At 41.5% G+C, this 13,169-nt stretch overlaps 2 protein-coding genes across 4 annotated transcripts in view; one reads left to right on the plus strand and one right to left on the minus strand.

The window, feature by feature from the left end:
* The window catches only part of NOCT (nocturnin), a 28,043-nt gene extending 16,774 nt beyond the window's left edge, over positions 1-11,269 (plus strand). For 2 of the 3 annotated variants that reach the window (XM_040626320.1, XM_008685410.2), the window contains exons 2-3: positions 7,140-7,409; positions 9,271-11,269. In XM_040626320.1, the coding sequence (XP_040482254.1) occupies positions 7,140-7,409; positions 9,271-10,109 (1,109 nt within the window). In that variant the 3' untranslated portion in view covers positions 10,110-11,269. Of the gene's footprint in view, positions 1-5,445; positions 6,011-7,139; positions 7,410-9,270 lie in introns of those variants that run through there. The other variant, XM_040626321.1, reaches the window with a different exon arrangement.
* ELF2 (E74 like ETS transcription factor 2) overlaps positions 5,309-13,169 on the minus strand; it is a 120,583-nt gene continuing 112,722 nt past the window's right edge. Inside the window, exon 12 of the transcript XR_005833886.1 lies at positions 5,309-5,447. The gene's annotated coding sequence lies outside the window, so the exon portion shown is untranslated. The remainder of the gene's footprint in view (positions 5,448-13,169) is intronic.

Consider the following 13,169-nt stretch of genomic DNA (forward strand, 5'->3'; position numbering starts at 1 on the left):
AGTTCAGTCCTTTGACCTGTTTTCTCTCTCAACTCACTTTAGTCTCAGGTGTCCACTGATTTCTCCCAAACATTTATTTCCAGTTTGTTCCTCTCTCCTAAGCCTCAGTCATATCTAATTACCAAGCCCCTGTTTTCTGCCAGCCCCATCAAATCTTCCTCGCCGCTACTGTGAACTTCATCTTTCTAATTGCTCTGCTGGCGACCTTTGGGACTTTTTGACTATTCTTTCTCTCTCAGACCACATCCAGGTTATCACTTAAACTTGCTCCAATTAGAATTTTTCAGAATCCAGCCACTGTAACTACTATCACTAGTCCAAGCTACCACTGTCTTTTGCCTGGATTATTGTAATTGTCCTCTAATGCATTTTCTATGTCTGCCCTTATTTCCCTACAATGTAGTGTATTTTTTTTTTAAGACTTTATTTATCTGACAGAGAGTGCGTGCGTATAAGGGGGGCGGGGGGACAGCTCTGTGCTGAGCAGGGAGCCCCAAGCAGGGCTCAATCCCAGGACCCTGGGATCATGACCTGAGCCGAAGGCAGATGCTTAACCGCAGATGCTTAACTGACTGAGCCACCCAGGGGTCCCCAGTGAGATTTTTTTTTTTTTATGTAAATCAAATTCTTATTTCTGCTTAACATTCTCCAGTGGCTTCCCATATCAGATAAAGGCTCAAGTCCTTAGAATGGACTACAGCGCACTATATAATCTGCTTCCCTGTCCTCACTGCTTCACTGACCTCATCTGTTATTCATTCTGTAAATAATTTCAGTGTGTTGCTATTTATCAGCCTTACCAACCATGTTCCTTTCTTAGGGCTTTTGCATTTGCTGTTCCTTCTGCCCAGAATGTTCTTCCATTGGATCTCCATTAAGACTTCTGGATTTATTTCCTTACCACGTTCAGGTCTCTGCTCAAATTCCATCTTTTAGTGAGACCTCCCTGGGCATCCCACATAAATCAGCAACTCCCCACCCGCTAGCATTCCTCCCTATTTCCTCTTCCTCCTTTATTTTTCTCCGTTAACACTTTTCACCATATGACCATTGTCTTGTATATCCCCACTGCAGCATAAGCTCCAAGAGGACAGAGATCTTTGTCTGTTTGTTCACTGATCTTACAGGAACTTGATCAAGGATGGGCTAGAGTGCTAGGCTGGTGTCCAGTGTGCCTATGTGTGTTTGGGAGAGTGAGGCAGGAGATTATGGTGGCTACTGTCTGTGATGGACCAAGTAAGTGGTTTAGTCAGGAATTAAAGCGCCACATTTTAAGTCTTCTTTTTTTTTTACAGTCTTTTTCTGATTGTTACCTATCCTGATTGTTTTAACCCTTACTATACCCTGGCTCATTACACATAGTAAACACTCAGTTTTTCTCTCATTAGTTCATGTGTATTAATCTTTCCCCAAATACTTGGTAACTTCTCGATAGAAAAGATCAACAGGTACCTACCTTACTGGTATGAAGTGCCCTTTTCAAAACTCAGAGAATAGGAAAATGAGAATACTGCAGGCAAATTATCCCCAAGGACTTAGATTAGATTATGAAGATTAGAGTTTTGTCCCAGACCACACCCAAGAGAGTAAAAGGTAGAGGTGATTCAATTGCACAGTGTGCTGTGAGGACAGAGCCTGCCACATAGGGGGCCCTCACGTGTGTAAGAGAAGGGTGGACTGGTAGGGACATCTTTCAGAATTATCTGGCTTTCTCCTAATTCAGACTCACTGTGTAACAGGTTGATTTGTTAATCGACTTCCTAGGTACTGCAGTGTTAGAAGGCATGTGCTGTGTCACCTTGTTAACTGCCTAACTTGATACTCACATTGGCGTCAGTCCACCTTAGGGACCATCCTTGAGTTCCTGTAAGAGCTAAGGAGCAGAGACAGGATTATAATAAATATTCCCTAACGATAGCCCTCTACCTAGTCTCTTACTTGAAATTTAGCCAAGTGACATCTTTCTCAGGTAAATGAATCTACAGTGAAATAAGAACAAAGGGTCTATGCTAGTAAAACTTTTTTAAAGGCTATTTTCAGGGCATTCCGTACCCAAGTACAGTTGACTCTTGAACAACATAGGGAGGGTGGGGGAACGAAACCCCTGCACAATCAAAAATTTGCATGTAACTTTTGACTCCCCCCAAACCTAGTACTAATTGCCTACTGTTGACCGGAAGCCTTACTGATAACATATACAGTTGATTAGCACATATTTTGTATGTTATTTATATTATATACTGTATTTGTATAATAAAGCAAGCTAGAGAAGAGAAGGTGCTATTAAGAAAATTTTCATAAGGAAGAGAAAATACACTTAGAGTATGTACTATAAAAAATCCACATATAATCGGATCACGTGTTTAAACCTGTGTTGTTCAGAGTCAGCTGTACTGTTAACACATGAAATTGTCCATTCTGGGTCTCAAATAGAGGAATAAAAGTCATTCTGAATGGTACATGCAAGTTTTTTTTTAATTTTATTTCTTTATTTGTCAGAGAGCTTGCACGAGAGCAAGAGCATGGGGCGAGGGGGGTGCAGAGGGAGAAGTGGGCTCCACGCTGAGCAAAGAGCCAGGCGTGGGACTTGATCCCGGGACATGACCTGAGCCAAAGGCAGACACTTAACCGACTGAGCCACCCAGGCGTCCCTGCGTGCAAGTTTTCTTAATAGAAATATGTATGTCTGTAGTACAAATAATAGAGATGTTACTTTGAGGTTGCCATCTATTCTAACCTAGATGCATTTTCCAAAAATTCTTGAGGAAATTAGGATCCTTTAACAAGCCCTGATTTGAAAGGTCTGTAAGCAGGTCTGGAGAGTTGTGCACAGCTAAACAGTGATAGAACAGGACTGGAGTTGGTCTGTGGAAGCCTGTCCCATTCAAGGCCTTAGTACTTAGCGGTGCTGTAGTGTGTTCTTCATCTTCTTTGCTGAAAAGCTTTGTCTTTTGAGGGTAGATTGAAATATTGAAAACCGCCAGAAGACTTTGAGAGGCCCAGTCACAAATAGATGATCAAATTTAATCATTTGCTGGTGGTCCAAAATGAGTTGGCTTTGGCAAGAAAGAGTGTTTTCCTTGAGTGTGTGGCTAATAGCCTATAAATGCATTTTCAAAACTAAACCAGAAAAAAGGACAACAGAGAATGATGGAATTAGAATATCCATTTGCTTCGTTTCACATCTGCGCAACAGTCAAAATAACAATCCAAACATTACCACTACTAATTATGATCACTGAAAACAGTTTACAATTTTTTTAAGTTTATTTTTCAATTTTTTTGGTAACCTCTACACTCGAAGTGGGGCTCGAACTCACTACCCTGGGATCAAGAATTGCATGTTCTTCCAACTGAGCCAATGAGGTGCCCCAGTTTGAAATTTTTAATTGAATATATTTTCCTCATTCTGGTCCCTGCTCCCCCCCCTTCAGTTGTATTAAGTCTTCGTAAATTCGTTGTGGGATCACATAGCCATTATATATTGTACTCTCTTAACCTCACTTAGACTTGATTTTCTAAGTAGCTATATGTTTCATGCTTACCACCCATCTTATATCAAAGTCTTGCTGATCATTTTGGTCTAAAGTTTGTGCTTTTGTTCCAGAGGTGGCAAAAATTTTTCTGACAAAGACTGGATAGTAAATTTAGGCTTTGAAGGCCGAAAGGGATCCTATTCCATATTGTGTATATGCGTCTGTGTGTTTATTTTATTTTTTTAAAGATTTTATTTATCTATTTGAGAGAAAGGAAGAGAGCCAGTGAGCGAGCATGAAAGGGGAGAGGGTCAGAGGGAGAAGTGGACTTCCCCGCTGAGCAGGGAGCCCGACGCAGGACTCGATCCTGGGACTCCAGGATCATGTTTGTGTGTTTAACAACCTTTTAAAACCATTCTTAGCTCGAGGACTATACAAAAATACCTCTGGCTACAGTTTGTCAGCCCTGCTCTATACTTTCCTCAAGAAGGGCTCATGGAGTCATATTCCGGTGTTGCTGGATATAAATTCCTTGCTCACATATAGATGAGCCAGATATATAAAGTTGGAGTTAAATATTTAAATATGTAACTTCATTTTCTCTTGGCATAAAACATTGTAGTTGCAGTCTGATGATAGACTAATTTTATTTTCCTTATAAGTTACTTGATGTTTTTGCCTAGATGCCCAAGGGATTTTTTTCTTTTTCTTCACAGTCCAGTTGGTGTTATTCATTCTGGGTTGATATTCTCAGGTATGTGATGTGTTTTTTAATACGTAGTTTCGAGTATTTTTGTTTTGTTTTTTCTTTTTTTAGAAAAAAAAGACCTTTATGTATCTGGTGTTTAAATATATCCATGATACATGTCTTTTTTAACCTTATTTAATTTTTTCTGTTAAACCATTTTATTTTTTTCCAGCTTGATATAATAGGTGAAAATAGTATATAGTTAGTATATAGTAAATAGTATATAGTCTATCACGTGTTTTGGTGTACATATTCATTGTGAAACGATTACCTCCACCAAGCTAATCAACGCATCTGTCACCTCACAGTTACCTTGTGTGTGTGTGTGTGTGTGTGTGTGTGTTGAGATCACTTAAAAGATTTCAAGAATGTATTAGTATTAACTATAGTTACCATGCTGAAATTATATCTCCAGAACTTATTTCAACCCTGCGTGATTGAAATTTTGTACTCAAAAGTTTTCTTGATTTACATGCAGTTTTTAGTATGTGTTTCATTTCCTTGCACTGGTTTTCCTGCTACCAGAATTCCTGTTACCCATATATTGGATCTTTGCTTAAATTAAGCACATAATATTACCACTATCTCTCAAATAGTCTATCTCTTTTTTTTTTTTTTTTTAATAACTAATTCTCTTTGTTGCCTTATTTCTGAGTTTCCTAATTCTGATTTAGGCTGTTCTGTCATTTTCTTAATGACTTTTAGCTCGTTTGCAATAAGATACAGTTTTGCTTTGCTTTCTGGGCATGTCTTTCTGGTATGCTTTCGTTGTCTGAAATGGATGTTTTTCTGTTCCTTACTCCCTTTATGTGAAGGTTTTCTAACTTTTTAGAAGAAAGTGCAGTTCAAGATGGTTTTTCTGGCTTCACATAACTCGTCAAATACGTAAACTCCTATTGGACAGTATTACTCTCTTTTTCATGCTCACTTTTACATACTTGCTTTTATCACAATAACCACCCAAAACGCAGCTTGACAAAGATAGAGCAAAAGGATGTGGAGAGTTCCGTTGGAGCTGAACGACGTCCGGCTAGTGGTGCGCTTAGAGGCCGACCTAGGCCAGACGTGGCCGTGTGTCTCCCATGTAAAATGCCCCATGGTGCCTCGTGAGTTGGTCTGGTGGCTGCGTGACATTCGGGTTGACCGTGAGGTGGTGCTCCTCTTCTGGAGACGACACTTGAGAAACCAACCAGTAAGGCCTTTAACTTCTTTTTTCTTAAAAACTAGAAGTACAGAAGAAAGATTTTCAAAGTTAATACTACCAGCCAAGAAGAAAATTTCTTCCTTTGGACCCATGTACTCAGATAGGCAAGCAGATTGATTAAAAAGAATTTAATATATTGAAATCAAACACTTTGGAAGCAGGTGTGTGTGCATGCATTTGCGCATGTGTATATGTGTGTGTGAGGACGACCAGGCTTGCTTCAAGATGCACGTACACGCAAATGTACGATGTGTTTCTTTGCCTCAATCTGGTAGTCTTCCTGGGGGGAAAATCCACAACTATGTTGAGTTGATGAAAAGGAACAATAGAGAGCATGCTTGCATGCTTATTGACCTTGATGTTTAAGGACATTTGTTGGTAAATATTTGGACTTGCTTTTGTGACCTGCCACAGTGAATCTGATTGACTGCTGGTTTCGGATGCACTCAGCCTGCCAGAGAACGTATTTTATAAGAAAACCGTGTGTCTTTCAAGAGAAGGCAAGAATGTGGGTGTGGTAGGGAAATCCAGATTCCTCCAGACAGTGACTCATCCTACACAGACTCTTGGAGGTGGTTCCAGGTAAAACTTGACCCTAATTGCTACTGTAATGAAGAGTGAAAAAGAGCAGTCACCTGCTTACAGGTGGAACTTTTGTCAGGCTAATCACTGGGAGATCGTGCTCTCCTCTCCTAAGTGCATTATAATCTCTCAGGATAAAAAGTGAAGCCCTAGAAAATGCACTGAGCACGGCGTGCCTTCTGTTCCTCTCCATACCATTTTCCTTTCAGGGTCCGGCACAGGTGGGCAACCTTTTCTTACTCCTTCTTCTTCCAGCCCTTTTTCTGGATTCTTAGAAAATCTGGCAGTTGCTACTATAGGCTGTGTTGTTCCGTGACGATCAGAGTGCTACAGAAAGCCAGGCCCTGATGGATGGTTAACATCTGAGAGAGCTGGATATGGATGTAACCCAGCTGTTACTTTCCGTAACAGAGGGATCTGTGTGCACGAGGAGGCCAGAGCAGCCGCCTGCTCTCACCTCACCTTTTCTCCAGGATTATCATGGGCTTTCTAACATTTGGCTCTCTACAAACTGGCCTTCAAGTTTGTAATAAAATATTTAGGAAAAGGAACGTGGATTTTGTCAAGCCATGCTTTCGTAATAAGGCTGGGTTTATAAATTATGAAGACAGATCCTAAATTAGAAGGGACCATAAAGATCAAGGTATTTCTCCCTTAAAAGAATTATCTTAATCAGAGACCTATTTTATTTTATTTTTTTTAAAGATTTTATTTATTTATTTGACAGAGAGACAGCCAGCGAGAGAGGGAACACAAGCAGGGGGAGTGGGAGAGGAAGAAGCAGGCTCCTAGCGGAAGAGCCTGATGTGGGGCTCGATCCCAGATCGCCGGGATCATGCCCTGAGCCAAAGGCAGACGCTTAACGACTGCGCTACCCAGGCGCCCCCAGAGACCAGTTTTAACATTAGTATTTCAATTAACCTGTCCTAGAAGAAAGTTAGAACCTAGAAACTCCTTTAAAGCACCTCTGCAGAAATGGCTTCATACACGAACCTGGCGACATGACCCTCAGTCAAGTTTTTGGCTTCCGTGGACAGCAAATGTTTTATCTTCCTATTTGAGCTGAGTGCAAATGGAAGAAAGGCAGAAAAAGGAGCTGAGTGTACAATTGTGCTTTCCCTTCCTGTAGTGAGTTCCATGGGAAACGGCACGACCAGACTCTACAGTGCTCTCGCCAAGACACTGAACAGCAGCGCTGCCTCCCCGCACCCGGAATATTTGGTGTCACCTGACGCAGAACATCTGGAGCCCATTGATCCTAAAGAACTCCTTGAGGAATGCAGGGCTGTCCTGCACACTCGACCTCCCCGGTTCCAGAGGGATTTTGTGGATCTGAGGACAGATTGCCCCAGTAGCCACCCACCTATTCGGGTCATGCAGTGGAACATCCTCGCCCAAGGTATGCCTGATGCTTTTGTACCCGAGCAGTTAACTTGGCTGTGACTGCCTTTCTGTTCTGCACATGCCTGGAGCACTGATAACGTTATGTGGGGGGAAGAGGTGTGGGCAGATTGCACTGTAGGAGGATGGGGTGACTAGGGCAGCACGGGGAGCTCCCCGAAGGGGAAGGTAAGAAAGAAGGCCGTCCAGTTTTCACAAATAAATCCAGCACTCAAGATTTATACCTTACCTTCCATGTTTAAAGGACCCTGTCTTTTATCAGCTTCAAACTTTCTGTTGCCTTCAACTCTCAGTCCACAGCACTAACATAGCATTTGTAAGGGAGAAACAGAATCTGCCAAATGGGTAACAGGTAGGACTTTCTGCAGGGAATGGGGGCTCTGTGGGTGGTGGTGAGGTGGTGAGTTCTGGTATTCTTGAGGCCAGATTCCCACCCATATGCATCTGTATAACTTGAGGTCAAAGGGATTTTGCTTCAGTTCTCTGTTCATTAAGATACTATTTTGTTATGGTAGAAAGGACTCCTTTCCTAGGTCTGCTGAATTAAAAAGATGAATCCGTGAACTCTGTAGTATTGCCTTTCATGTAGCAGTGGAAAAATTTTAAGAAAAAGAAAGGCAGCTATTTTTAAAGAAGGGCATATACCCTGACTTTTCAATCTTAGATTCCCCCCTCCCCAGATCTTTGTCCATAAGTAGGAAAAACTGCCTGTTTAAGATAAGTTCCATATGGCTCATGACAGCTAAGTATTAAAATTAGTGTATAGATGGGATGCCTGGCCAGCTCAGTCAGTAGAGCATGTGACTCTTGATCTTGGGGTTGTGAGTTCAGGCTCCATGTTTGTTGTAGAGATTACTTAAAAATAAAATCTTATTTAAAAAAAAATAAAGTTTGGGGCGCCTGGGTGGCTCAGTCGTTAAGCGTCTGCCTTCAGCTCAGGTCATGATCCCAGGGTCCTGGGATCGAGCTCTGTATCGGGCTCCCTGCTCGGCGGGAAGCCTGCTTCTTCCTCTCCCACTCCCCCTGCTCGTGTTCCGTCTCTCGCTGTCTCTCTCTGTCTCTGTCAAATAAACAAATAAAATCTTTGGGGGGAAAAAAAAGTTAGCATATGGGCATCTGGGTGGCTCAGTCAGCTGAGTGGCTGCTTTTGGCTCAGGTCATGCTCCCAGGATCCTGGGATTGAGACCCACATTGGGCTCTACCCAAGCTCTACCCCTCCACCCCTCCCCCCTACTCGTGATCTCTCTCTCTCAAATAAATAAAATCTTTTTTAAAAAGTTAGCATATAAAGTTAAATACATTTGTTTCATCTGACATAGTTTCTATCCCAGGGATTGTAAAGAACACTGTTTAAGACTCAAACTTTAGATTTTTCATCCTAGATTATAGTCATATGAAACAGTTTTAATATGAAAGAATAATAAATTGCTTGCCTTATCTGGATATTAAGAGATTATTTAGTTTGGTAGGCTTTGTTTGTTTTGGGATTTTTTTGAGAGACACAGAGAGCGGACGTATGTGTGCACACATAATGGAGGGGGCGGTAGAGGGAGAGAGAATCCGAAGCAGGCTCCACACTCAGAGCAGAGCCCAATGTAGGGCTCAGTCTCACGACCCTGAGATCATGATCTCAGCCAAAATCAAGAGTCACACGCTTACCCGACTGAGCCACCTAGGCGCCCCAGTTTGGTTGGTTAGTACAGTTTAGACAGAGAAGAAACACCCAAAACATCTGAACTAGAGAAGGCGTTCTGAGGGTCTTGGGTTGTGTCAAACTGAAGGAGACTTCCAGGTACTTAGCTGCTGTAGAACCACGACTTCTAAGTACCTGTGACAGCTGACTGGCTTTTTTATTTCAGCTCTTGGAGAAGGAAAAGACAACTTTGTACAATGCCCTGTGGAAGCACTCAAGTGGGAAGAAAGGAAATGTCTCATCCTAGAAGAAATCCTAGCCTACCAGCCCGATATATTGTGCCTCCAAGAGGTGGACCACTATTTTGACACCTTCCAGCCACTCCTCAGTAGATTGGGCTATCAAGGCACGTTTTTCCCCAAGCCCTGGTCCCCTTGTCTAGATGTAGAGCACAACAACGGACCGGATGGCTGTGCCTTGTTTTTCCTCCAGAACCGATTCAAGCTGGTCAACAGTGCCAATATCCGGCTGACGGCCATGACGTTGAAAACCAATCAGGTGGCCATCGCACAAACTCTGGAGTGCAAGGAGTCCAGTCGACAGTTCTGTATTGCTGTCACCCACTTAAAAGCACGTCCTGGCTGGGAACGATTTCGCTCGGCTCAAGGCTGTGACCTCCTCCAGAACTTGCAGAACATCACCCACGGAGCCAAGGTCCCCCTTATTGTCTGCGGGGACTTCAATGCCGAGCCCACAGAGGAGGTCTACAAACACTTCGCCTCCTCCAGCCTGAACCTGAGCAGTGCCTACAAGCTGCTGAGCGCCGACGGGCAGTCCGAGCCCCCGTACACCACCTGGAAGATCCGGACCTCGGGGGAGTGCCGGCACACGCTGGACTATATCTGGTATTCTAAACATGCTCTGCGTGTGACGTCAGCTCTCGATTTGCTCACCGAGGAACAGATTGGACCCAACCGGCTACCCTCTTTTAATTATCCTTCAGACCACCTGTCTCTAGTGTGTGACTTCAGCTTCAGTGAGGAGGAACCTGACGGACGTTTATAAATGCTTGTCTGTCTTTTTAATCACAAGAGTCTTAACCAGGGATGTTTCAGGAAACTGAAATAGGATAAGAAGTTGCTTGAGGAAGGATTCCCAGTTTCTCTTACGTCATTTTCCATGTCCAGCATGCCCTTGGGAAGGAATCCCATTAGTCCACAAACCTTTTCCATTAAAACCTACAGCAAAAAAGGTGTTTGCACTCCAGTTTTGGCTTGAATTCTTTTCTTTCCCTTAGCATTACATTTTGATCATTTAAGGGCATTAAAATTTAGGCTTGTTTTGTAGCTTTTTCAGTTTAAGAATGCTATGTAAAAATAGACTTGCTTGAGTCCTCCATAATTAACAATAAGTATACAGGAGCAATTTTTCTAGGTAGCATTTCAAGTTATTTATTTGTGGGTTTTTAAAATGTCAGCAGGATATGCATGGCAATATTTATTTTTTTATATTTTCATGTAAGATTAAATAAATTAGAGCATTGTGAATGTTTTAAAACCATGCAAAACATAAGTTATAGAGTAATTTATAGTGATTTTCTTAAATCTCTGAGATCTTTTTATTTAGGGTCTAACAATAGTAGTGTACAAAGGGACTATTTAGCCTGACGGGCTTTTCTGTTTATTTAAGTGGAATCCATGATACTTTCCTCAGAAGTAATCCTTGCTATGGCTCCATATTCCCATTATTGTGTTTCTCTTAAAAGAGATTCCATGGCCAATCAGTCTTCATTATTGAATCACTGTTACGCATTTATTGTTTTCCATTGGAATGCTGTGGTATACATTTGAGGTCAGTCAATGTCTATTTGTATTGGACTGTGCTTTTCATGCTAGGTTATTTAAGAACTGTTGTGTGGCAAGAGCTAAGGAAGTAAGTGGGGCCTTCTTTTCAGAGATGGGAAACTAGAAAGCCTGTTAACGAGGCTGTCCGTGAACTCTCCTAAGATAGCCAGGTGGTTACTTCAAAATGTCTAGAAAGAAGAATGTAAAAAGTTAGAAGATAACCTGGAATTCTCTTCCATAAGAAATAAAAGTGGTACAAGATAACAAGTGAAGCTCCTTTCAAGCAAAATCCCAACAAATAACCTATTGGTAATAAATTGATAAATATTTTAACCCATGAGTTGTAAATATTTAAGAATAATAAATGGTCTTTTAAAGCTAGTGATTTTAATATCTTGTCTTTTTAGTCCAAAAAGAATCTGCGAGTAGATTTGATCTTTTAATACTGTTAACGTGGTGACCCAGAGTATCCATTTACACACAGACCTTCATTTTTTAAGCGGACAAAGGAGGATCTGTAGCTGCACATTGAAGGCATCGATGCTGTGCTTACGTAATATCTCTAGGCATCACGGTGGGAGTTCCCCAAAATGGTTCACCCAGATACTCTGCATTGGAACTACTTTGAAACAAATGAAGTTTTCAGTACATTGTATAGACAAAGTCAAGGGGGTTCCTGGAAGGAATGGCAAGCAGGAAGAACATCTGTACCAACTGTCATTTTGTTCAAATCTTAGCATGATAATCATATGCTGTTGAGAAACCAAATACTGATTAATACAGGCATTAAATATTCTTTGCGTACCCCAAAGTACACCGACCTGAAGAAACTACCACGACAGCCTAAAGAGAGCAAATCCAGCTGAGAATGAAAGCCAAAATAATGTTTGAATTTCAACTGTTGCCCACCAGTGTATGAATTAACAGGCCATATGGGTTGAGGGTCAGATTGGGGTGGCTGGGAATGCTAATGAGCAAAACTGGAAATACCGTGTGATTGTAATGTGCCTATAAATTAAGGAAATGGGGAAATTCTAATGGAAATCTGTTTATGAGTTATCCTTTGGAGTTATCTGATTGATGGTTTTATATTTGTCTTTATTTAAAATGGAATTAGGTGAGCATTTTATGTAATATTTTTAGTAATATATTAAATCTTGTCAGATTGTACTTCATATTTTATTTTTCCTTTTAAGTCTTTGTAGACACCTTTGCCTTATGGACTGTCGGAGTAACCAGAAGCAGAGTGGTAAGTAACAAATCTGTATTCTAAATTTTTAGACATGTTCCATTTAATGAATTTCTCTTATTCCATCCCCCTGTGCCTTTTGGTTCAGCTTTTCCTTTTGTATCGTATATTTTAATCGTGGTCATAATAAGAGTCTTAGTAGGTAAATTGTGCATATTTGAAGAGAGAATGAGAGAGGCAGTGGATTTTTTTTTTTTCTTCCTCCATGCCATTATTTCAGCAATTCCCTTCTACAAGGTGAAAGGAATAGGATTACCACTTCATTAATTAAGCAAAGGATAAATGTGTATACATAGGAAGAAACTACCATTTGAGTTCCTTACCTTTGGCTCGAAGAGCTTTCAATACGATCTTTCAACTACTCTGAATTAATTTTTCAACAGCTACTCTTTTTTTTTTTTTTTAAGATTTTATTTATTTATTCGACAGAGATAGAGACAGCCAGCGAGAGAGGGAACACAAGCAGGGGGAGTGGGAGAGGAAGAAGCAGGCTCCTAGCGGAGGAGCCTGATGTGGGGCTCGATCCCACAATGCCGGGATCACGCCCTGAGCCGAAGGCAGACGCTTAACCGCTGTGCCACCGAGGCGCCCCTCAACAGCTACTCTTAGTTTAAAATGGGGTGTAAACCATCAAATCATTTGACCAAAGTGACGGATCATTTGACCAAAGTGACAGCTAATAGTAGGAGAGCCAGTATTCAGACCTAGGTGTCTTGACTCCAGGGTACTTGCTTCTTTCCCCACCAACATGCTCCCTCGGCCTTGAGTGAGTACAGTTGGAGACAAAAGTGATATGTGGGGGAGGAAGAGATCTGGTCAATGAGAAGTGGCCAAACACATAAGGCAAATACTTTGTAGTACATTGCAGTACAGAACAGAAGCAAGATTCGGAGGCCAAATTGTGGCTGAAAGAGATCTGTTCTCTGATACAGTAAAATAGTTGAAAAGCAGAACATCTATTACTGTTTGCATACTTCTTTTAGAAGGAAGCAGTAAGAACAGTTACTCCAGTAGTGTTTCAAACTAGAGGAA

The sequence above is a fragment of the Ursus maritimus genome, unplaced genomic scaffold (genome assembly GCF_017311325.1).
Source record: "Ursus maritimus isolate PB19 unplaced genomic scaffold, ASM1731132v1 scaffold_11, whole genome shotgun sequence".
Classification (NCBI taxonomy): Eukaryota; Metazoa; Chordata; class Mammalia; order Carnivora; family Ursidae; genus Ursus; species Ursus maritimus.